At 34.7% G+C, this 24,672-nt stretch overlaps 1 protein-coding gene across 6 annotated transcripts in view; it reads left to right on the forward strand.

Annotated features, from left to right (window-relative positions):
* The window catches only part of AP3B1 (adaptor related protein complex 3 subunit beta 1), a 352,907-nt gene that overhangs the window by 311,760 nt on the left and 16,475 nt on the right, over positions 1-24,672 (forward strand). For all 6 annotated transcript variants that reach the window (XR_006604977.1, XM_004766831.3, XM_045074384.1 and 3 more), the window contains 3 exons: positions 4,065-4,296; positions 9,628-9,712; positions 23,569-23,666. Coding sequence is in view for 5 of the 6 variants with exons in the window: in XM_004766831.3 (XP_004766888.1) it covers positions 4,065-4,296; positions 9,628-9,712; positions 23,569-23,666 (415 nt within the window). In the remaining variant the exon portion in view is untranslated. The remainder of the gene's footprint in view (positions 1-4,064; positions 4,297-9,627; positions 9,713-23,568; positions 23,667-24,672) is intronic.

Genomic DNA, 24,672 nt, shown 5'->3' on the forward strand with positions numbered 1-24,672 from the left:
AACCACAGATACTGGCAGGGCTCTCTATCCCTCATCTGTGCTTTTCTTCGAAATTTGCTTTATTTCTTACAGAACAATATGTCAGGAAATGGGACCAGAAACATTAAAGTTTTAAATCTCAGACTTTTAGCCATTTGAGAGAGATAGGTTTGACTTATCAGGTCCCGAACCCAAAAATCTTGGGAAAGAGACTCACCAGTTAACTGTAACCAGGTCAGGACACCTGGGTGGCTCAGTGGGTTAAAACCTCTTCCTTTGGCTCAGGTCATGATCCCAGGGTTGTGGGATTGAGCCCCGGATCTGGCTCCGCACTCAGAGGGAAGCCTGCTTCTCCTTCTCCCACTCTGCCTGCTTGAATTCCCCTCTCTTGCTCTGTCAAATAAATAAAATCTTAAAAAAAAAAAAAAAAGACAAAGTGCAGTTTATTACATCAGTAATGTCATTTGTGCCTCTTCACAAGCCCCAGTTCCCACAGGGTGACAGGATGAAGGCCCAGTGATGACTCGACATGTGGTATGTTGCTTTACAGGACAGGCACCTCTACAGAAGATCCCGATCTTTTATAAAGAGCTGGTAGCAAATCTGTCCCAATGTTGCCCTGGAAGGAGGCATTTTCCTGTTTCCAAAGGCTGTTTGCTATATAAACATCCTTGAAAACAGTTTCAGGAGCCAAGTTGTCAATACCTTTGCTCAGAAGATGTCCAAAAACATGGGAGACTGTGGGAACTTGTTTCCCAACAATAACAGAAGGGAAGGGGAAGAGGAAGTATGTAACATCTGTGCCCCTATGTGAGGAGTTGGCAAACTTTTTCTATAAAGGGTCCAGGTAGTAAATATAGTAAGCCCTGCAAATACTCTACTCTGCCAGTGCAGAGCAAAAAAGCAACCATCAACAATATGTGAATGAGTGAGTATGGCTGAATTCCGATAAAACTTTATGAAAACAAAACAAAACAAAACAAAAACTTTATGAAAACAGGCCACAGTCCATATTTGGCTTGTGGGCTGTAGTCTGCCATCCCTTACCTAAGATGATCTGTTATGTTCAAATTCATTAAATATATACTTTTTTTTTTTCAAAGTTAGCCCTCATTTTCCCAACTCAAATTTAGGTCTTTCTATAATTTGTTATCTTTATCTTATATTTTGTACAGTTAGTAAGATTATTGATATTTATAAAATGTGAAATCACAAAAGCCATTCACAGTGTTTAGCATATTAAAATATAAACAGCCATAGACCATACATGTTTCTGGAATATAGATGCCTAATGTACAAAATATCAAACAAAAATCTTGCTTTCACATCAGGATTAATTGTATTGCATGTGAAAATTATTGAAGGATTTATGAAACTTACTGGTTTTATTGGACATATGATGACCTATGTAATTCATGTAGATAGTGGAGGAAGTTAACTTAATACAATCTGTATGATCTTAGAAAGCAGGTTTTTAAAAAATCAAACATTTCCAGTTAGCCCCTTTCTTTAGTTCAAAAGTATGCATTATTACCACAAAGTGCTACTTATGAGACTGTTTATTGAGAAAAGAATATAGACCTCTGATTAACCTTTGAGGACTGTCAGAATGGACCTTCTTTAGATTCTGAATTTATTAAAAATGCTTCTTGAACTTGATAGAGTGTGGATAGAATGAGTGGGGAAAATTATGTATTTCTTCCTTTGCACATCTGTTAATACTTTCTAGCAATAATAATAAAGATACAGAATTTTGAGGCAGGGTAGAAGAAATATTTGGACCATGTGTCCTATGATTAGACTGAGAGAGAATCGATAAGCTAGTCAAGACATATTGCTAATCTTACATGACACAGGGTGTACCCTTCTTATATATCTAAGCCCTAATATGATGTTTTAAGTGCTGATTTTTAGCTGCTTGTAAACTGAACCCCTGCTTCTGGTCTCCTTCTCTTCTACTACTCTACATTTGCTTCTCTCCAACTTTCAACGTTATTTCCTCAAATTATTTGTTGCCCAAACTTCTATGAGTTTCATAGAGGAAAAACTGGCTGCACCAACATGTACTTAATGGTTTAATGACAGTGTGTCTGTGGAACAGTGAATAATATAAAATAAGAATTATTATCTCTGGTATGTTATCTAATTAAAGGAGTAAACATAAGATACTGAAAAATATGATTATCCAGTTGAAGTCTTATTTTTAAGGTGATTATCATAGCCTCAGTGACATGGGAATCTAAGATTTTTGTTGAATATAAATTTATAAATATAATATGTATATGTACCTGGGCAGTCATATACACACATACATATTCTGTGTGTTTGCTTATTTTTATGATGTCCATTATATCTTTAAATGAATGTTCCCTGCCAAAGATTGGTGTCTTGGGTTATGCTACTAAACTCTTCAGAGTTTGCAAAGCAAATAGAACTTACTGTGAGCAATGAAACAAAAGACTTTTGAATATAATTTTTATACATGGGAAAGAATCTAAGCTTAGAAGTGGAAGTGCTTTGAAAACTTAAAATGCTGGACTGCTATCATCCTCAAAAGGCTGAAGTAGAATGCGTAGGCCAGTTACCCCATTACTTTAGATAGCCGTAATTTAAAATGTACTCAATTATTTGTTATGTTTTATAAATAAGTTCTTTTATGCATTTTAAGATGATTATTTTAAATTGCTCACTCTTATGAGTTGAGCTTTTGGAGAAGAAATACTGTATTTTAATGATGCTTAGAAGACATTGCTTATCTTTTTGTATGTATGATATTATTTAACTCTTGGGTTTTGTTGATCAATTTTTTAAAAACTAGTGTTATTAAGTTTTAATGTCATCAGGTATCATTGGCATGATGAACATGTTGAATAGGTTGGAATGTACTCACAATTATAATAGAAAATCTAGTTTGGGAGAGCACACTTGTTAGGAAAAAATCTTTATTAGGCTTGTTTAATTACAAATTGATTTTTTTTCTTTTTTTAAGCTTGCCATGTCAGGTCAAGCCATATGCAGTAGTTTGACTTTGAATGAAAAGATAGCTATCACATGATTTTAGAAAGAACTGTGTTTCTTCATTTAATATGTTTCCTCTGAATGCACTCAAGATTGAAGGGAGATTTAACTAAAAGAGGCTAAAATTCAACAGAAGGATATAAAGAGACAATTAGCCAAGAAAATGCTAATGCGTTGGTAGGGGATGGAGTTATAAAAGACACTTTGTTTTGTCCAATAATTGAATCATATTATAGGGCTACAAGAAATAAAACAATGTGGTACTGGTTTAACAACTCAGTCAAGGTCCAAAAATGTCTCCAAGTACATAAATAATCAGAATGTTTGCATTTATAGGTCACTGAGGAAAAGCCAATCATTAAATCATATTCAGACAATTGGTTAAGTATTTGAAGAAAATAATTAAGTATAGAGGTCAATATATGTACATCAGTTCCACACAAATTAAAAATTGCAACCATGAGAGTTCTAAAAGAAAATAAAAGTGAATAGTTACCTGAGTTCAAAGTAAGGAAGCTCTTTTTAATCATTAAAGCAAAGGAAGAAACCACCTTAAAGATAGTCTTCATTTTATGGTGAAAGAAATTTGAGGTGAAAAAAGTTCAAGGAGTTGAATTTAGAAATGAAGGTGCAAGATGTTCATTATTGGTAGATGATAGTATCTTAAAGTTCAAAAATCTCAAGAAAATCAACTGACAAATTATTAGAACTAATAAGAAAATTAGCAAGATGCCGGAATGCAGTATACCTAGGAAAAAAACTAACAAAAAAGTTTATAAACTCTAAAAAAATTGAATATACAACAGCTTAATCTTATTAGGCACATATTATCAAAATATTTTAATATATGTTATAGAGTACAGAAAAATATAAATGCTGTTTTGAAGGTGGTTTCTTTACATTTTTGTATAATTTCTGACTTAATATTTATGGGTATGATGTTTGTTATTGTGGTTTATATAATACTTTAGGAAAAATAGGAGTTAAATATCATATAATTTTATATATTGTCTGAGAATAAATGTACTTACTAATTCATCTTTATTTGTTTTTCCAATGTGCAATAGGTCAATACTCCTGTCTTTGTACCAGTGAAAACTCATGTGCTGCTTCATCGAATGAGTGGAAGAGGCCTAGCTGCACATTATTTCTTTCCAAGGCAGCCTTGTATTTTTGGTGATAAGATGGTCTCCATACAAATAACGTTAAATAATACTACTGATCGGAAGATAGAAAATATACACATAGGAGGGAAAAAACTACCTATGGGCATGCAGATGCATGTTTTTAATCCAATAGGTAAATACTAATTTTCATTTAAAACTATATATTTTATACTTAAATATATTTGTTTTTTTTGTTTTTTTTTTTTAAGATTTTATTTATTTTATTTGATAGAGAGAGATCACAAGTAGGCAGAGAGGCAGACAGAGAGAGAGAGGAGGAAGCAGGCTCCCTGCTGAGCAGAGAGCCCGATATGGGACTCGATCCCAGGACCCTGAGATCATGACCTGAGCCGAAGGCAGCGGCTTAACCCACTGAGCCACCCAGGCGCCCCTAAATATATTTGTTTTAAAGGGAAGATAAAATACATATTATTTTATTGACTATATTTGTGAATATAATCAGTTCATGTTTGTTTTCCTTTTTTAAACTGAATTTATCATACAAAAATGAATGCACTGCTTTGTTCTTAGTGAATCAGGTGCCAGCAATGGGGAAATGTACTAGTAGTGATGAAAAAATGCCTCTGAAGAAACAAAATTGCTTCTCATTTTACTGTCATCACTTTCCCTCTGCTTCTCTTCCTTGCCAACTTCATTCCCTGCCTGGATGTAGTCTACCTTTTTGAATCCTATTTCCCCTTCCATGTTTCCTCTCATATTCCATAAATTGGAAAGTGAAGAGAGCAAAGGCTGAGAGAATGTATGCTACAGGCATACACTATAAAATTGCCCGTAGTGTATTACTAGTGTTTATACACATCATGTTTTAAAATATTTTTGATCTTCTGCTACCACTTAGAAATCTAGATGTTTTTACATTAAAAAACAAACCCAGAAATCTCACCTTTTCCGGGGGATGAAGCACAAGATAGGACAGTCCTCGTCCTCTATTCCCACCTGCAGCACCACCAATTGACGCAGAAGGGGCTGCCACTTAGATGCACTGTGTGCTTTCCAACCTCCATGCTCATCAACTGTCATTTCCTTCCATTTTTTAAGTATTTTACCAGAAGTATACCTTTCAAAAATTAAGTGTAACAATTGTGTGTTACTTTTGAGTTTAATGTAATAATTAGAATGTCTGCCTTTTATTTTTTTTCTGTTTTGTCTAAGTGAAAATGGGCCTAAAGTTTAGTTGGGAGACACTTCAGGCAATAATATCAATTAAAAAGGATATAAGGTTTCTGTTATTGATTTCTTGAAATGTTGTTTTCAGAACAACATTCCTTTTTATAATACTTTAGGTGAGCAAAACCTTTTAAGCAGGCAACTGTGCCGCCTTTACTCATTATTTCACATAACTATTCTATTTTTCTTCATTTTTGCCTGAGCTCTTTGACATTGTTGAATACTTTCTTGCAGTTTTCATGAGTCATTCAGTAAAGGAAGTCATTATTTGTGTTATATTTTTATACAAAGGAATAAAACAATTCCTAACAGATGACATATGGTAGATGTTTATAAGCAACCAAAGTAGTTAAAGTGACTTGACTTTGGATCCACTTTTAATACACTTTTAAAAATAATTTGGTAATTAAGACACCATTTCATGAATACTGAGTGTCCTGATTTTTAGTTAATTACTCTGTGAAGTTAATATATTGGTAAGGAGTTCTAGAATATCCCAATTTGTATTCTTTTTTTAGTGCTTAAAATCCAGCATTTTTTACCTAGTTAAAAAATTAGTTTAGTTTAAGAAATGTCAAGTAGCTGATAAATGAATTGTCTGAAGGTTGAAAATGTTAGCCAAAGGTTAAAACAGTAGAACAGTATTAACTTTTCTTCGAGCTGGCATAATGAGTTGATGAGTTGACCTTTTGTTGGCCTATGTAGAATAGAAGAAATAAATATAATAAATTTCATAGTATGGCCTTAACACAGAAATAAAATATGAATATATACCATTGCTTCAGTACTAGCCATAGACTTTTCTTTTCTTGGGAAAACTTTATGACTGTAATGTTTTTTTCATTTTGTTGGCATTTTATTGAATACCCTCAAGATGTAGAGTTCTTTCTTGTGCAGTAAGACCACCTTGTCTCTTTTATCAGTAAATTACAGTAGAGTTACAGAGTATGATATACCTTAATTAGTCCTCCAGAAACATCTTAAGAATACAACAAAGAACAAATACTGTATGTTGATGTTTTTGTGAAATGAAGGAAATAAGACATTTACTTAATAACCACATATGTATATGTTAAGGAGTGCAACAGCTTTCTTATTTGTCACCAGTCTGTGTTCTTTTTGTCTGTAATATGTAATGACTTTGGTCTCGATTTTCTCCTGCCTTTAGCATGAAACTGTATTTCTTGCAAGAGTATTAGGAATAATGTGCTGTCCCATTTTTCCCAAAGAGACCAAGTATGTAAGAGATTTAAAATGCACATGAAAATTAGCAAGACAGAAAACAACGTGTGTTGGAGAGGATGTGGAGAAAGGGGAACCCTCTTACACTGTTGGTGGGAATGCAAGTTGGTGCAGCCACTTTGGAAAACAGTGTGGAGATTCCTTAAGAAATTAAAAATAGAGCTTCCCTATGACCCTGCAATTGCACTACTGGGTATTTACCCAAAAAGAAGGGCCATCTGTACCCCAATGTTTATAGCAGCAATGGCCACGGTCGCCAAACTGTGGAAAGAACCAAGATGCCCTTCAGCGAATGAATGGATAAGGAAGATGTGGTCCATATACACTATGGAGAATTATGCCTCCATCAGAAAGAATGAATACCCAACTTTTGTAGCAACATGTATGGGACTGGAGGAGATTATGCTGAGTGAAATAAGTCAAGCAGAGTCAATTATCATATGGTTTCACTTACTTGTGGAGCATAACAAATAACATGGAGGTCATGGGAAGATGGAGAGGAGAAGGGAGTTGAGGGAAATTGGAAGGGGAGGTGAACCATGAAGAAACTCTGGACTCTGAAAAACAATCTGAGGATTTTGAAGGGGCGGGAGGAGATTGAGGGAGCCAAGTGGTGGGTATTACGGAGGGCACATATGGCATGGAACACTGGGTATGGTGCATAAACAATGAATTCTGTTACACTGAAAAGAAATAAATAATTTTTAAAAATGTTATTTAGAAAAAAAAAACTAAATAAATAAAATAAAATGCACATGTGCACACACACACACACACACACCCCTTAGGCTCTGCACTATATTCACTGACTTTATGTCAACAATTGACAAGTTTGAGTTCAGCTAGTATTTCACTAGTTCCTGTACAACTGTGGAATCAAAGTTAGTGGCAGCCTGTGTGATTTCTTTTTTCATTATTAATGGTATGGTATAATAGAGCCCATGTTTTTCAGCCATTTCTGTATAATCCTTTTATGTGTATAGCACTGATCTGGAGGTAGTATCCAAATACATACAACTAATTGAGTAAACTTTCCCAACGTAGTATATTTCAAATAATATAAATCAATTATATGAATAGTTTTATGCTGATCACTTGGCTCTTGAAGCATTTATATAATAAAACATGCCATTGATCATGAGCTGTCCTCCAGAATTAGTGTGGCACTAAGCTCACGGTTAATTATCTTAAGCCTGAAGATGGTACCAAACTGTGTCAAAGACTGCTGTCAACAAGGCATCTTGTGAACTGTCACTTTGTCAAACGAAATACAAGGATACATGATGTAGAGAGATTTAAAATATGAACGCCATCATGTTTTGGAGATGACAGCATTTACCACCTGTGTATCATCTTTCTATGGCACGAAAGAAAGCATTAAGGAGTCACTAAAGTATATGACTAAATAGTGTGACTGGCAGAGCTGTGAACTGATAAGGTGTAGCTGTAGGAAAAATGTAAACAAATATCATTGTAATTACTTGCTCTACAATAAAGTCAGTTTGCTAAAGATGTAGACAGCAAGTCTTTTGGAACTTGTGAAGCATCCTGATAAATTTTAGATTTATAAACAAATGAAATTCAAACTGGAATCAGCAAACCGACATGCACACTAATAAATCAATAACGTTTTAAAATTGGCATCAAGGGGACCCTGGGTGGCTCAGTCTTTAAGTATCTGCCTTTGGCTTAGATCATGATCCCAGGGTTCTGGGATCGAGCCCCATATCGGGCTCCCCGCTCGGGGGGAAGCCTGCTTCTCCCTCTCCCGCTCCCCCTGCTTGTTTTCCTTCTCTTGTTGTGTCTCTCTCTGCCAAATAAATAAATAAAATCTTTAAAAAAAAAATCAAACAATTAATCCTGATCTTCATTGAACCTGTGAGACATAAATATACTTCTTAATATATTAAGTTTATTGAATTATTATTTGTCCCATCTGTACCATCGTTTCTGTCATCGTTAGCATAAAATGGCAAACCATACTTATCAATAATCCCTTCAGTAGTCAGAGTCTCCCAGATTAGAGTGTTCTTGCTAAAATATAACTGCATCTTACTAAGATATATACAGAATAAAGGTAAATATAAAGCTACTGTGCAGTATGACTGCAGTTATTCCGAAGACTTTGAACAAAGTAGAAATCAAAAGTGGATGGTTTCTGTATAAATATACAATACACACTTTATTTTTATTTTTGTTTATACTAATATATATGGCACTAATTTTATATATTACCATATATTTAAGATTCCTCATAATTCTAATCCATAGACAAACTTTAATCATAAGCAGAATAAAATGGTGCTTTAAATTTTATCACTGTAAACTGAAAGGAACTGTTATTATCTATTGAAACAGTTATATCCTATTCTTGGTTAGTTGATAGAGGAGGCTTCAGAAATTCTAAACGTCTAAGATGCCATTTTATTATTTGTTTTCTCATGATAATCTAATTAATTTTTCCTCCAATAATTCTTTAAATAATGCAATTAGACTTATTATTTTAGTTCTTATATTACCAGTTGTCTTGGTTAATTTCTGAATACAAATTGATTTCTTCTTGCAGCTTTGCTTTAATTTGCATTTTTAAATGTTGGATTTTTATTTCCATTTGAGACTTGGGATATTGTTTAAAATTTACATTTTATATCTAGAATAAATATTCCATAGTTGTAAGTACATAATCTCTAAAAAGCAGCCAGAGAGTCCTTTATAGTATAGTTGCTCCAAACAGGAATACATTTATTTCCTTCTCACCTTCAATACCTATAAAGACAATATCATAACATGAAATGATATATTTCTGAAACAGAAATATATGCAGAACTAAGTTATGGAAAAGAAAGTCTTCAAGCAGAATAGTGAAATTACTTTATAATTTACTTTAATATTCTTAGTTTGAAATTGTTCTTATAAGCCATCATTAAATTTGACTGTTTTAACCAAACTACAAACATTACATAAGTTTTCAGGGTTTAGTTTGCCTCTTTTCATGTCCTCCATGTCTTCATGTCTAAATTATCTTATTTCCTAGAATCTCTCGAGCCTGAGGGATCCATTACTGTTTCAGTGGGTATTGACTTTTGTGATTCCACTCAGACTGCCAGTTTCCAGTTGTGGTAAGTTCAATTGTTCTCCTGTATTTGATATTACCTGTAAAGGATAGCAGATCAAAAGCTAGGCTTTCAACAACTTTTCTCTTTGAGAGACAAAACGTTTAAACAAATGTGCTTTTCTTTGACAATATTTAGACTACAGTGGAATAGTTGTACGAATTGTAGTGTATGTCTTTCTAGTATTTGTTACACGGCTAGCCATTACAGTCTGCCATGTATGACTGAAATTCACAGTTAAAGTAACAAGCTATTGCTATATGATATTCTTAATTGGTAACTCTGTGATTTTAAAAAATTCGTGAGGAAAATTCAGGAGAAATTAAAAATTTTAGTAATACTGAATAGCCCAGAGAAGATATCTTTTAAGATATCCTTTATGTTATCTTAAGCCTCTTAAGTAGAGAAGTATTGATTCTGTCAGTACCTAAAACCCATACATTTTTCCCTTTTTACTCTATTTTTTTTTCCTTTTACTTTAATTTACAAACTGCTTCTGATAAAACTTGAAAAAGCAGAGAGAAGCTGGCAGAGGTTTCTTGGGTGAATACTGTTCAAAAGAACCTTTCTAGGATTGGATTTTATTAATGTTATAATTTTCATATAGTGTTTTATACATTTCTGATGAAGTCCAGAAATCATTAACAAATTAATACAAAGCTATATTCATCCATCTATAAGAATTATTTTTGAACTCTGACACTTTTCTGATATAGGATATGATTTGTTACTTTGATTTGAAATTGCTTTGTTTTTATTCGAACAAGAATTGAAATATTTTATTTACCTAAATTTTAACTATCTTACAAGAGAATTTGTTACAATAAAAATCACTGAGTTTAGGAAATAGACATTTTTGAATAAATTTATGGGTTAAATATTGTGAACTTTTTTCTTTTGCATGTACCTATTCAATTTACCAGTAATTCAGGCCTAATATTGTACCATTTATTGCTGAGAACCTGCAATGATGAATATAAGCAATGTAGCATAACACATTGATTTTATGCAGATCATCACCTTTATGTTTTGGGAGGTCTGCTATATTAGTGATATATAAAAACTGATTACTTTTCTCAACATTGCCTAGTAATTGTTTATTATTTTTCTATTAGACAAACAACACAGATCAATATTACTGACCACAAGACTATGAGTAACATCACTCTAAATAGATTTGCCTCCAACACCAGAGGTATATTCATTTTAATGATTCACCAATGTGAGCCCAATGACAAAGCCCAAGTTAGGGCAAAATTAAGAACTAAAAAAATTATTTTTCTTATCAGTTTATATATTCTATATAATGAGGTAGGGGTTCTTAAAATACTTTTCATTATAGATTTCCTCTGTGGTCCATTGGACAAGATTTGCATTTTATCTGTGATACTTAACTACAGTCCTTTAGGGATAAGTATGTATGTAGTGTTTGATTTTTTTTTTTACCTACATTGAGGAGTGTATATGAACAATTTTTTCTCAAATTTTTATGCTAATTTTAGGAAAATGATGAATTTATGTTATATAGAAAATAGCCTTAGCTATTATAAACACTTATATTAATATATTTTCTATTGTGAATGTATAAATTATTTTAGATTTTATTGAATGCATAAACATACTAGATCAAAAATTATTTTTTTGTATGTTCCAAAAGAACACCTTGTCTTGCATCAAATGTAATTGATCCTGAAGCAATGTAATCACAATTACTCACTTTCTTAATTGGCCTGCCCAAAATCAGAAAATGGAAACCGATCGACAGTGTTTAAATCAATAGCTTCATAGTAGTGCTAGTGGGGGTAGGGAGATAGCAGTAATGGGTAGATCAATTGGTCTTTGATGCCAATCACTGACTGTGCCTTTTGCATAGTAAATAGCACTTTTTGCTTAGTGATGTGCTATATTAGTCTTGGTAGTTCAATAAAAAGGGGAAAAAAAGCAAGAATGGCTGATATTGAATTTTTTCCTCGAAATACATTATACAAATCGATAGGTAAAATTATGGGTAATAAGAGCATATTTGGTAAGAAGCCTTCAGAAATGCTGAGAACATGGACTGTAAGCCTTTCAGATACACTCGTATTTATTAAAAGAAACAAGAGTAAAATGATTCTATTTTAGTCTCTACATTAATTCTGTATCATTATAGTTATATGATACATATATAGATAGAATATTATATGTAGTTATATTAATACTTCATAGGTGTTAATGTCTCTTTTTTTTGCTTTGCATTTTAAATGATCATCAAATCAAGTCCTTGATAAAATTTATTGAGATTTAAAATGTGTATAATATACATAAATATATCTCTCTAAATGTAGATGCAATGCATAAACAGTTCTCTTGCTTATAAACAGCAGATATTAATGTGTAGCTGGTATGCAAAATAATATGTCTTGGCTCAAGTTAGAGGGCTGAACCCTAACATCCACCCCTCTTTTTTGCCCCAAATCTACTAATAAGACAGAAACACATTCTTTAAGAATGGGTACTAGAAACAAAGTGAAAGAATGTCATTATCTCACCAGAAATTGTGAAGAATTGTTGGCATTTAGAAAGCAAATGGGAGCACATAACCAATAACAGAGAAAATAAAAACCACAGAGCAAAACACTCACCCAAGAAAACAATGGTAGGAACAAATCTAGCAGAATATCAAGTACAAAGTAAACAAGTGAAAAGAAAAGTTAGAGGAAGACATTCTTTGGGAAATCAAAGAACTGCTTCCAATCCCCAGTTCTCCAACCTTACCCTACCTAGCAGTAGGCAACATTCACATTTAGTCAGAGACCTAAAAACTACTCTTTAATGTAAATGAACTACTTTCTTGGAAGGACTTTTGGTGCTGATGTGGGGGCCTAAGACAACAGCAGGGTTTGAGTTTGTGGGAAGGAGCCAGATGATCAGAGAGGAGGTGAAACGCAGTTCTATCCCAGAGAGTAATATTCTCAGTTCTCTACCACTAGAGCAAAGTCACTCCTAAACCTGTTGTTGGAGAGAAAAGGTCATTGCCTTTCGCCCTCCCAACTTCATATGCATGTAACCGGTCATGTCTCACCCACAAGGAAACATAAGTTCGCCCACCAGGGGAGAGGAAACCACAGTGATAATACTATATGTCAAACAATTGCAGTATACTAGGCATTTTTCTAAACAATTGTGTTGTAAGTGTTAATTTATTTAATTCTCAAACAGTTCCATAAGTATTACTATCCAATTTTAGAGGTGAGTAAACTGAGGCACAGTAAGAGTAAGAAACTTGTCTAAAATATAGCTGATAGGGGTGCCTTGGGTGGCTCACTTGGTTAAGTATCTGCCTTCGGTTCAGGTTCTGATCCCGGGTCCTGTGATTGAGACCCACATCAGGCTCCCTGCTCAGGAGGGAGTTTCCTTATCCCTCACCCTCTTCCTCCCCCTACCTCCACTCATGTTCTCTCTCTATCAAATAAATAAAATAAAATCTTTAAAATAAATAAATAAATAAATAAATAAAATATAGTTAATAGATAGCAGACTTGCTGTGTATATTAATTAGCCAGTCCTTTATTATGAACATAAATGCACAGCTTAGGAGAACCAGACTTTTTTGAGGGGAAGCATGTTTGAAAGGGAAGGCTCAAGGTCATTACAAAGACTCACCATGATGGAATTAGTCTGAGAAAGAGACGATAGCTTTAAAAATTATACTTATTCGGGGCTCCTGGGTGGCTCAGTGGGTTAAAAATTATACTTTATCTAATCTAAGAGAACACTACATCTGTAAAGCAAGAACATAGTGCTTATTCTGGAAAAGGAGCAATTAGAAAATTTTAAATACACTCTTGGAAATTTAAAAATATAGTGCCAAAAGAAATTCAGTAGATGCATAATAGAAAACACACAGCTGAGTACTGAGTAGTGTTCTGGAAGAGTGAATCAGTGAAATCAACTGGAATAGAAAACAAAAAAAAAAATAGAAACCATGCAAGAAAGGTTAAAGGAATCAATTTGTCTAATAAATCTAGAAGGAAAGAAAAGAAATAATAGAGGGAAGAAATAATTCAAGAAAATATAGAAGAAAAAAAATTCCCAAGCAAAAGAAATGCACAAGCCTTCAGATTAAAATGACCCATCAAAGGTCAAGCAGGATGAATGTGATCAACAATAAGACCATATTCTGATGAAATTTTTGGTAAGGAGCAAGCCGTAGTAGTATCTTTCAGAGTGGAAAAAAAAGTAACTTACCTGAAAAAGAACAAGAATGTGAACAAAATTAGATTTCTCATCAGTATTGTCATCATTTCTGGTTGCCAGAAGGCAAAGAACATGACCTTTAAATTTTTAAGGAAACCAAACAGGCATTTTTCAGACAAGCAGATTCTGTCAGTTTACCACCCTCAGATCCTCTCTGTGGTAAAAACCTTTGTTTAATGTGAAACAGAGAAAAACCCAGAGTCCAAAAAGAAGTAGTGGACAAAGAATTCTACCTGTAAAACCTATCAATGTGTAAAATAATCATTCACACAAAATGTAGAAAATAAATCTTAATAATAAACTGGAACCAAAATCTCAAAATGGACAAGTTTGAGAAGGAATGATGGTATTTGGCAAAAGGATTGATTGGTGGCAAAAAGATTAAATATGATCTAAAACATTAAAGCTACCCTCTAAAGTAATGGGAATATGAGATGTAATAACCCCAAATAACTAGAGGTGAGAAGAAAAGGAGGGATTAAAACTTGATCAGTTTAACAAAGGAGAAGAAAATAGTGTGGAAAATAGAACATAAAATAATATGGCTAGAAGGGGCCACACATACTATCATCATTCCTATCAGTAAGATAAATTCCATTTACATTAAATATGTAAAAACAGAATTCAACATATGCTATTTATAAGAACCCCACCTTAAGAGAATGACAGAGGATCACCTGAATGGCTCAAGTGGTTAAGTATCCAACTCTTGATTTCAGCTCAAATCATGTTCTCAGGGTCATGAGATTGAGCCCTACATTGGGCTCTACAGTCAGCATGGAGTCTGCTTGGTATTCTCTGATCCCTCTCCCTCCACCTGCCCCCGCCCTTAAAAAAATAAATAAGTCTTTAAAAAAGAATAAAAGAAAAATTGAGGATAGCAAAATGAAATCTATAAGTATGTGTGTATGTTATCAGAAAGATGATAAAAAGAATATGGGGTGATACACTAAAAAATTTTTAAAAGCACTTCGTATTAAGAAAATTGTCCTATTCATTGCAATCCTCTACAAGAATATAAGTTACAAACTTTTCAGTAACATAGCTTTGTAATATGTAAAGCAAAAAGTAATGAAATCCTAGAAGAAATTGACAAAGCCATTTGTTAACAAATCAAAGAGGAAGATAGATATTTAATAAACATTCAGATAGATATAAATATATACATTAATGTCACAAAATTTCAATAATTCAGTTATCTGACTTGATATAAGATATGTGTATTTGCAAAGAATTCCTTTTTTTCCTGACTACAAAAAAAAAAAAAAAAACATTTTTTTAAAAAGGGTAGAATGTACAAGAAAGTTAGAAAAACTTTAGGCTAATATGATTAGAGATATTAAAAAAAAAAAAATGGACACCTGGGTGGTTCAATGGGTTAAAGCCTCTGCCTTCAGCTCGAGTCATGATCCCAGAGTCCTGGGATTGAGCCCCACATCAGGCTCTCTGCTCAGCAGGGAGCCTGCTCCCTCCTCTCTCTCTGCCTGCTTCTCTGTGATCTGTTAAATAAATAAATAAATAATCTTAAAAAAAAAAGGACATGGGGTGCCTGGGTGGCTTAGTGGGTTAAGCCTCTGCCTTTGGCTCAGGTCATGATCTCAAGGTCCTGGGATTGAGCCTCACATTGGGCTCTCTGCTCAGCAGAGAGCCTGCTTTACCTTCTCCCTCTGCCTGCCTCTCTGCCTATTTGTGATATCTCTGTCAAATAAATAAATAAAATCTTAAAAAAAAAAAAAAGACATAAGAAAGATCAGAAAAGAGGAAGATGATAAAAAGATCTTCTGAATTACAAAATTATACTCTTGTTGTTCCACAGAATTATATTCTATAGCAGTGATTCAGAATATTTAGATGAAATAAATGGTTTCCTAGAAAAAATATGTTAGAAATAAAATTGACTAAATTGTACCAGAACTTCAGAAAAAAGATAATCTATTATTAAAACTTTTCTAGATCAGAGAAACATAAAGGAAGTATCCATGTCATTCTATAAAGCTCAGCATCACCTCAATTTTACTTTGTTTTTTTAAAGATTTTACTTGTTTATTATTTACTTATTTGAGAGAGAGAAAGAGAGCTAGCACAAGTGAGGGTGGGCAGGGAGAGGGAGAGGGAGAAGCAGACTCTCCACTAAGCAGGGAGCCCCATGTGGGGCTCAATCCCAGGACCTTGAGATCATTACTAGAGCTGAGAGCAGACACTTAACCAACTGAGCCACCCAGGCACCCCACCCCTGTTTTAAAACCTGAAAGGATAGCACACGAGTGTACATACTACTTGGTTTTGTAAATTCAGATGACTTCTGGGCCGTACAAGTTACCTAATTCACATGAAATAGCAAAAGGATTCTAAGTCAGAAAAGTAAAAGAAGTTTACCCATCTTCAACACTATTTCACATTTATATGGAAGTTCTAGCTGATACAGGAAGACAAGTAAACACAGAGGTAGAAGTCCTAGGAAGGAAGAGACTGAATTATCATTTTTATCCAGTATATAGTTATCAACATAGAAAGTCTTAGAATCAACAGAAAATCTCATTAATGGGTTTAGAAATGTGGTACAAAACCATTAAATGGAAATCATTAACATTTCTATTTAACAGGAATGACCAATTTTAAAACATTACAGATAAAATTATTCTGTTTATAAGAATAGCAAAAGGAATAAATTAACAAGAAATACCTATGTGGGAATTTTTAAAAAATGTACCTGAAGGCATGAAAAGAAGATGTAAGTAAAATAATACATGTACTATGTTCCTAAGTGGAAGACAGTATTTTTTCTTCAAATTAATCTTCAACTTAGTGTGATTGTAGGCACAATTCCAGTAGGGCTTTCCAGGGAACTTGAGAAATTTTTAAAATGCGACTGGAAAAGAAAATGTCATAAATCATAAACTATTACAAATAAAAAATTCTAAAAGTATTTAAATGTGATATACACAAATGTTTTCATACTCTTTGGGAGCAAGTGTCTTAAGTAAAATACAGTATTCAGAAAGAAAAAGAGAAAAAAAGATCAGGTTTAACTATTAAAAATTTTATACTTCTCTACAAAGAAGAAAAAGTCGATACCATAACAGGTGAGTGATGGTGAGAAACTAATGCAGCATATATAGCAGACAGAAGTTTAATACCAGAATATGTAAGGAACTCTCACAGTCAACACAAAGGAATTCAGTAGAAAGGTGGAGAAAGGCTAAGGATAACCAGTTTACAAGAAAAGAAATGCAAATGGCCAATAAACATAAGATTTTCAGCATCATTAACAACAGAGAAATCAAAATTAAAACATTTAACCAGTCAGATTGGCAAAAAAAATTTTTTTAAGATTTTATTTATTTGACAGACAGAGACCACAGGTAGGCAGAGAGGCAGGCAGAGAGAGAGGGGGAAGCGGGCTCCCCGCTGAGCAGAGAGCCCGACACGGGGCTCCATTGCATGTCCCTGAAATCATGACCTGAGCGAAGGCAGAGGCCCAACCCCCTGAGCCAATTTGCAAAATTTTTAAATAAGTTTAGTATCTGACATTGACAGGGCATGTACTGTAGTACACTGTTTATGGAACCTTATTTGACACCACCTTTTTGGGGGCAGTTTGGCACTACCAAAATGCTGAATGTTCATACTCTTCTACTTAACAATGGCCTCTTCAGGGAATCAGGCCTAGGGAAATATTGCTGCTTGTGCAGAAGAAAATAGATCTAGCCAAGGGTATTAGGTAAGCATTGTTTATAGTAGAGAAGATTGCAAATGAGACTCAACAGGGAAATGCTGAAATAAATTCTGATACAACTTTATTATATAGGGAGATTTTGAGTATCTGTTATGGGATTAAGCACTATATTGGCAATGTTGTTTTTATCTAATCATTAAAAGTAACCTGCAAGGTAAGTTCCATTTTTCTTAACTTCTTAGATAAGGAAACTTGAGTTTCACAATAGACTCCTTGTCAATTTTCTCTTACCTAGAAATTTTACCAGTTTGGATCCCATGAGTTTGTGAAATAAAACTGTACGTAGTACAAGTATATGCATTACAGTTAAATATGACAGGCAGAATCTTGTATTACATTAAACTGTTACGCCATTTGAGCGCATATAACTAGGCTATTTAGAGCTGCCTAATAATAATACTTTGTTGACCTACTAATTTCAATAGATGCACATGTATCACTACTCATTTTCACCATTCCCTATCCATGCCAACTTATCTATGTTTAGCCCTACATTCAACCAAAGGGTGATCAAAAGAAAAAGAAGTGAGAGGAAAGAGAAGGAAAAGTATAGAGAGAAAGAAGTAGCCAACAAAAAGGGGCAAAATGGTAGAAAAGGAGGCACATAGAAAACTATGGAGGACATTCTAGACTACTAATATAAATGAACACTAATAAAAATCTAAGTGAAAGTAAAGTTTCCTCAAAATAAAGAGGGAGCATTCCATCAAACTGGCTTATGAAGTATGTTAAATGCTAATTATATTAGTTAGATTTTGCATTCACTTGTAACAGAAACCCAAATGGGAGTTTCTTAACCAAATGGGGTTTATTATTCTACTAGTACAAGAACAGAGGTCAGCAGTTAGAGATGCTCAAGTGAGCCACACAATGCTACTAGGTCTCTTTCCAGTGGGTTGTTTTTGTCTGTTTGGTTTTTGTTGTTGGTTGGTTTGCTTTCCCCCCATATGCTTATTTCATTAGCATGTCCTGCCAGTCCTCACAGTTACAATATGGCTGCTTTACTCTCAGGCTTCTGTCTGCATTCCAGACTAAAAGGTGAAAACAAAGTGACATGGAGAGGAGCCATGTCTATGTTAGAAAAGCCAAACTTTCCCAGAAATCTCCTGCAGACTTCTGTTTATGTTTCATTGGCTGTAACTGGGTTACTTGATCACTTCTAGCCACTAGAGAGGCTAAGAGATACAGTGTTTCAGGGGGACACATTGTCTACCTGAACAAAGGCAGAGTTATGTAAGGTAGTATCAGCAAGTAGTGTCTGCTGAATAAGCAGCAAATAGTATCTGCTAAAACAGTGTTTCAGTTTTATTTACATTTGCCACATAAGACCTGTTTTGGATGAACTTCTTTTCATAGTTTTTCATACATTTCATACATAATGTTAACCATTTTACCAGCTACAGAAAATAAAATATCACTAGCCAAAAGCAACAAAACCAAAGCATACCTAGTCAGGTTGAGTCATATATATATTGCAGATTGCTATGGGAAAATTTCAGGATCACTTTTTCCCTCCCAGAATTAAACCTGCTGCTTACCAACCTAGATTTTCATATATGCTTTAGAAGGCAAATGCTTCCCTTCTTTCCTTGCTCTCCCACCCTCCTCCCCTCTGGGAACCGGAGCTGTGCTGCTGCATGTGTTTGTGCGGGTGTGTGTGCGCACGCGCGTGTGTGTGTGTGTGTGTGTGTGTGTGTGTGTTTAAGGTTTTATTTATTTATTTGAGAGAGACAGAAATAGAGAGATAATGAGCAGTGTTGTGGGGAGGAGGCGCAAGAGGGAGAAGCAGACTCCTTGCTGAATAGGGAGCCCAGTGGACCGTGGGATCATGACTTAAGCTGAAGACAGACGCTTAACTGACTGAGCCACCCAAGAGCCCCTATGTAGCTACCTTTAATCAATGGCACAAGTGGTATCCTTCAGGACTGTTGGAAAGGAATCATTTCATCTGTAATTAAAAAGAAAATACAGGTAATGATAGTGTAATATAATTTCACCCAGTGGTCACATTTTAATTGTATTCCTCTATTAGTGAAATATTTCTACCATGCCCTCCCTACATGTATAAATATATTTATATATATTATATATGCCATATATCTCATATATTATATATTTATATATATTATATATAAATGGCATATATATAAATTTTATTTGTGTGTGTGTGTGTCCCTATCCATTTACTCCATCAGCCTTTACTTATTTCTTCCAATATGACTTAGCCTTCCACTATATCAGGTGTGGTCTCATCCATCACCATATCTGTCCCTTTTAATTCTAAAATACCCCCATTTCTCCTGTTCTCAGTGCTGCCCACCCTAGGAGTGCAGCCCTATATAGCAGAATAAAAAAAGTAGATCTAAAGCAGCATCATATAGCAGATTCTGGAGTAGGATAGACCTGAGTTCAGATCCCAGTACTGCCACTTGCTAGCTATGTCACCTTGGATGTGGTATTTAACTTCTCATCAATAAGTTGGGAGGTAACAGAGGCTGCCTCTTAGGATCATTGTTAAGAATTACTTAAGTAAAACACACAATGTAAAAACCCCTGCCTAAACTATTGAATTAGATTCCTAACTAATCTACTGCTTTGGGTTTCTCCTCTCCTGCATCTTACATGCTGCCACTAGAGTTTCTGAAATACAATAGGATCATTTATTTAATAACAATGTGAAAAGTCTCTGGTAGTTTTCCTTGTTTGTTAAAGAAACATTGAAACACTTTTATCTTAGTTATATGCATGAAGTAATCATTCACTTGATAATACAAATCAAGACATGTTAGAGAGTGAAGGGAGACATTAACTGAACAGGATTTCATGACAACCACCACAAACTGAGACTGCCCTGGGAGAAGGGTGAAGGGTCACAAATGAAGATGGTATTCTTTACAGAGTGCTGCCAGCCTCATCTGCTGACATACCACACTGCTCACCATTCCAAAACAGAGGTCTAGAATACCTGGAATGCCCCTCTCCATCCTGTTGGAAGTCCATCTCTACCTCACTCCTGCAGAATTAATCAATCCCTCTTCTGCGGACTATAATACTCTCCACATATCTCTAATGTAGCATTTACCATTTTATAAACCTAATTGAACTCTTCCTCTCTCACTGACTTATAAACCTTTAGGGTCAGTCTCACTTGTCTTTAAATCTATCCCCAGGTACTTGCACAGTACATGGGATTTGGTTTGTATTCAGTAAATGTATTTTGAGTTAATAAGTAAATTGGATTTGTGGGTTTGCCTTAGACAATCCACAGGTGGATGATTCAAAACATTATTTATTTGTTTGTTTGTTTATTTATTTATTTATTTATGGCTGGTCTTTGCCTTGTTCCATCAAAAAATAAAAGGCAGGGGTGCCTGGGTGGCTCAGTGGGTTAAGGCCTCTGCCTTCGGCTTAGGTCATGATCTCAGGGTCCTGAGATCGAGTCCCGCATCAGGCTGTCTGCTTGGCAGGGAGCCTGCTTCCCCCTCTCTCTCTGCCTGCTTCTCTGCCTGCTTGTGATCTCTCTCTCTGTCAAATAAATAAAATCTTAACTGAGTAAATAAAAGGCAGCTTATAAAAATACATTCTATATAGCATAAATACGGCTTTTCTTTTTTTCTTTTCATAAAGGGTTTTTTAACCTCATGTTTGTTATTTTTTTATCCACAGTTCCCATCTCCCTGATCACCTTCCCACTGATCGTGGAATGCAGTTCTTTTTTTTTTTTTTTTTTTTAATAAACATATATTTTTATCCCCAGGGGTACAGGTCTGTGAATCACCAGGTTTACACACTTCACAGCACTCACCAAATCACATACCCTCCCCAATGTCCATAATCCCACCCCCTTCTCCCAAACCCCCTCCCCCCGGCAACCCTCAGTTTGTTTTGTGAGATTGAGAGTCACTTATGGTTTGTCTCCCTCCCAATCCCATCTTGTTTCATTTATTCTTCTTCTACCCACTTAAGCCTCCATGTTGCATCACCACTTCCTCATATCAGGGAGATCATATGATAGTTGTCTTTCTCTGCTTGACTTATTTCGCTAAGCATGATACGCTCTAGTTCCATCCATGTTGTCACAAATGGCAAGATTTCATTTCTTTTGATGGCTGCATAGTATTCCATTGTGTATATATACCACATCTTCTTGATCCATTCATCTGTTGATGGACATCTAGGTTCTTCCCATAGTCTGGCTATTGTGGACATTGCTGCTATAAACATTCGGGTGCACGTGCCCCTTTGGATCACTATGTTTGTATGTTTAGGGTAAATACCCAAGGGTGCAATTGCTGGGTCATAGGGCAGTTCTATTTTCAACATTTTGAGGAACCTCCATGCTGTTTTCCAGAGTGGCTGCACCATCTTGAATATGTGGAATGCAGTTCTAACATGAAAGTAGAAGTACTTTTGGGGATAGAATCTTTCCTGATAAAAAGGAATAGTTGTGGTTGGCTCACTTATTCACTACTCTTCCATTATCACTATTTCTTTTTCAACGGAATGGAAAAGTGCTACCTAGAGATGAGGCAGCCATCTGGCAATCATGAGAATGAAAACCAACACACTAGGGAGCTGGAGTTGAAAGCTAGAGAAACCTGGGTCCCCAGTAGCATCTTTAAGCCATTGAATCAGCCTTTGGTAACTCCAGGATTTATTGTATACTAAACAATAAGTGTCTTACTCTTAGTTGAATTTTATGCTTATTTGCAGCCAAACATATTCCTCACTGACACACTCATCAACTTAACTTGAAATATGTAACCTAAAAAAATTTTTAAAGAAAGTTTAGTAATTTTTTAGAGGTTAGTATCTGTCCTAAAATTAAAATCAATGCACTCAGTATTATTATTCTATCTGATATGGATACAAAGTTGCCTTTCCTAAATCCTTCATATCCTGTCATTTGAAATAATAACTTTTACCACATGTTGATCAATAATGCTAATGAAAAACACTACTAAAAAATGGGAGTTTTTGTTTTAAAACAAGTTTGCAGGTGAGGTATTGCTTTATTAGCGTATATCTAAGCACAGTATGGTCACTACGTTTTATATTCTACATTTATTTTTACTAAAGACTAATTTTTTTAAAGATTTTATTTATTTGACAGAGAGAGCACAAGCAGGGGGAGCAGGAGAGGGAGAAGCAGACTCCCCACTGAGCAGAGAGCCTGACACAGGGCTTGATCCCAGGACCCTGGCATCAACACCTGAGCCAAAGGCAGACACTTAACTCACTGAGCCACCCAGGCACCCCTAAAACTAATATTTTTTCTTAATATTTTATTTATTTATTTGACAGACAGAGATCACAAGTAGGCAGAGAGGCAGGCCGAGAGAGAGAGGGGAGGAAGCAGGCTCCCCGCCGAACAGAAAGCCCGATGTGGGGGCTCGATCCCAGAACCCTGGGACCATGACCTGAGCCGAAAGCAGAGGCTTTAACCCACTGAGCCACCCAGGTGCCCCTAAAACTATTTTTAAATGGAGATCTTAACATCTTAGACTATAGCACTCCATTTTCTACCCTTTAAACATACACAGTAAAGAGAAAATATTACTTCTTTATAAGCTGCATGAAGCATTCCTTTGGTAGTAACGGGTATGTGTAGCATTGATGCTTATCTGTTTTTAAAAGTTCTACATCATCAAGTGGTATTATTTACTATAACTACATATTTCTTTAAAAATTTGTTTTCCAATTGACATAACAGATGTATTTCTCAGCAAATAGTGTTGAAAAATTTTTCAAGTCTTTTTAGCTGTGCTAGTTAAGCCAAGATCTTATACTGTATTTGCTGACATATGCTTTAATTACATTTAACTGCATAGTATTAAAGAGAATGTTTTTTAAGGATTTTGTCAGCTTTGATATGTTTTTCTCGTAGTACCAAGGACGATTGCTTCAATGTTAATATTCAGCCACCTGTTGGAGAACTGCTTTTACCTGTGACCATGTCAGAGAAAGATTTTAAGAAAGAACAAGGTGAGAGATTACTACAATTTACTATAAATTGACATCCCAAATGATATGTGCTCATTCTTCTGTCTGGTCTCTATAATAAAGTACCATATATACATAGCCATTAACAGATGTCTGTGAATAATCTTCCAGTTTTTGCTAATTCTTTAAAATAACCTTAAAAGTATGTGTTTGTCTACATTCCTAGCATACTTGAAAATTGATTAATATGTCTTTAAAATAATAAATTGATTAACTTTTCACTTCTGGGAGTTGTGGGTTTAGCAACCTAATGAACTCATGTGTTTTGTATTAGTGAAAATGTGAGGAATTTGAGACTTACCAAAGTTCTACCACTATAAATATTGTGTCTCTGTGTTTTCTTTTACTGTAGAACTGTTTTTCATGTCCTACTAATGTATTTCTCCCTGTACATCTTAGGGTGCCCCACGCTTCAAGAAAAGCCATAGTTTTAACATCAAAATACCTCCATTTTCTTTGACGGAATTCTATAGTAGGGAAATGCTGTGTTGCCCGGATGTATCAGAGCTGAAATATTTTAAAATATGCACTTAAAAAGAAAATATTTTCAGTAGAATGGAAGTATTAATATGTTGCGCTTGCCCAAGAGTGCAGGATACCTACTAATAAAAATAAATTTTATTTTCTTATATGAATAAGGGGAAGTTACTGTGACTTGGTGTGTTTAATTAAAGATTATATAAAACTAGGGCATATTTAAATGGAATAGTCAATAATTTTTTAAAGTTTTTGTGAAGGTAGGCTATTTTTCTCTCTAAAGGGGTTATCATTCAAAGATTCCTTCATCTTGGTGTTCGTTGAATCATATCCGTCATGCTTCCAGAAAGTACTGGGCACATACAAATACCTATACCTAAGGAGAAAGCCATGCTTCTTGGCACTCCATCATTATAGTGCCAGAGACCTTTCTTTCCTTTTTTCTTTTTTTCTTTTGCTATAAGCCATCGCAGTCTATAGTGTTCCAAAGACCTGTTGTAGAAGAATCTCA

The sequence above is a fragment of the Mustela putorius genome, unplaced genomic scaffold (genome assembly GCF_011764305.1).
Source record: "Mustela putorius furo isolate JIRA1106 unplaced genomic scaffold, ASM1176430v1.1 tig00537350_pilon_pilon_pilon, whole genome shotgun sequence".
Lineage (NCBI taxonomy): Eukaryota > Metazoa > Chordata > Mammalia > Carnivora > Mustelidae > Mustela > Mustela putorius.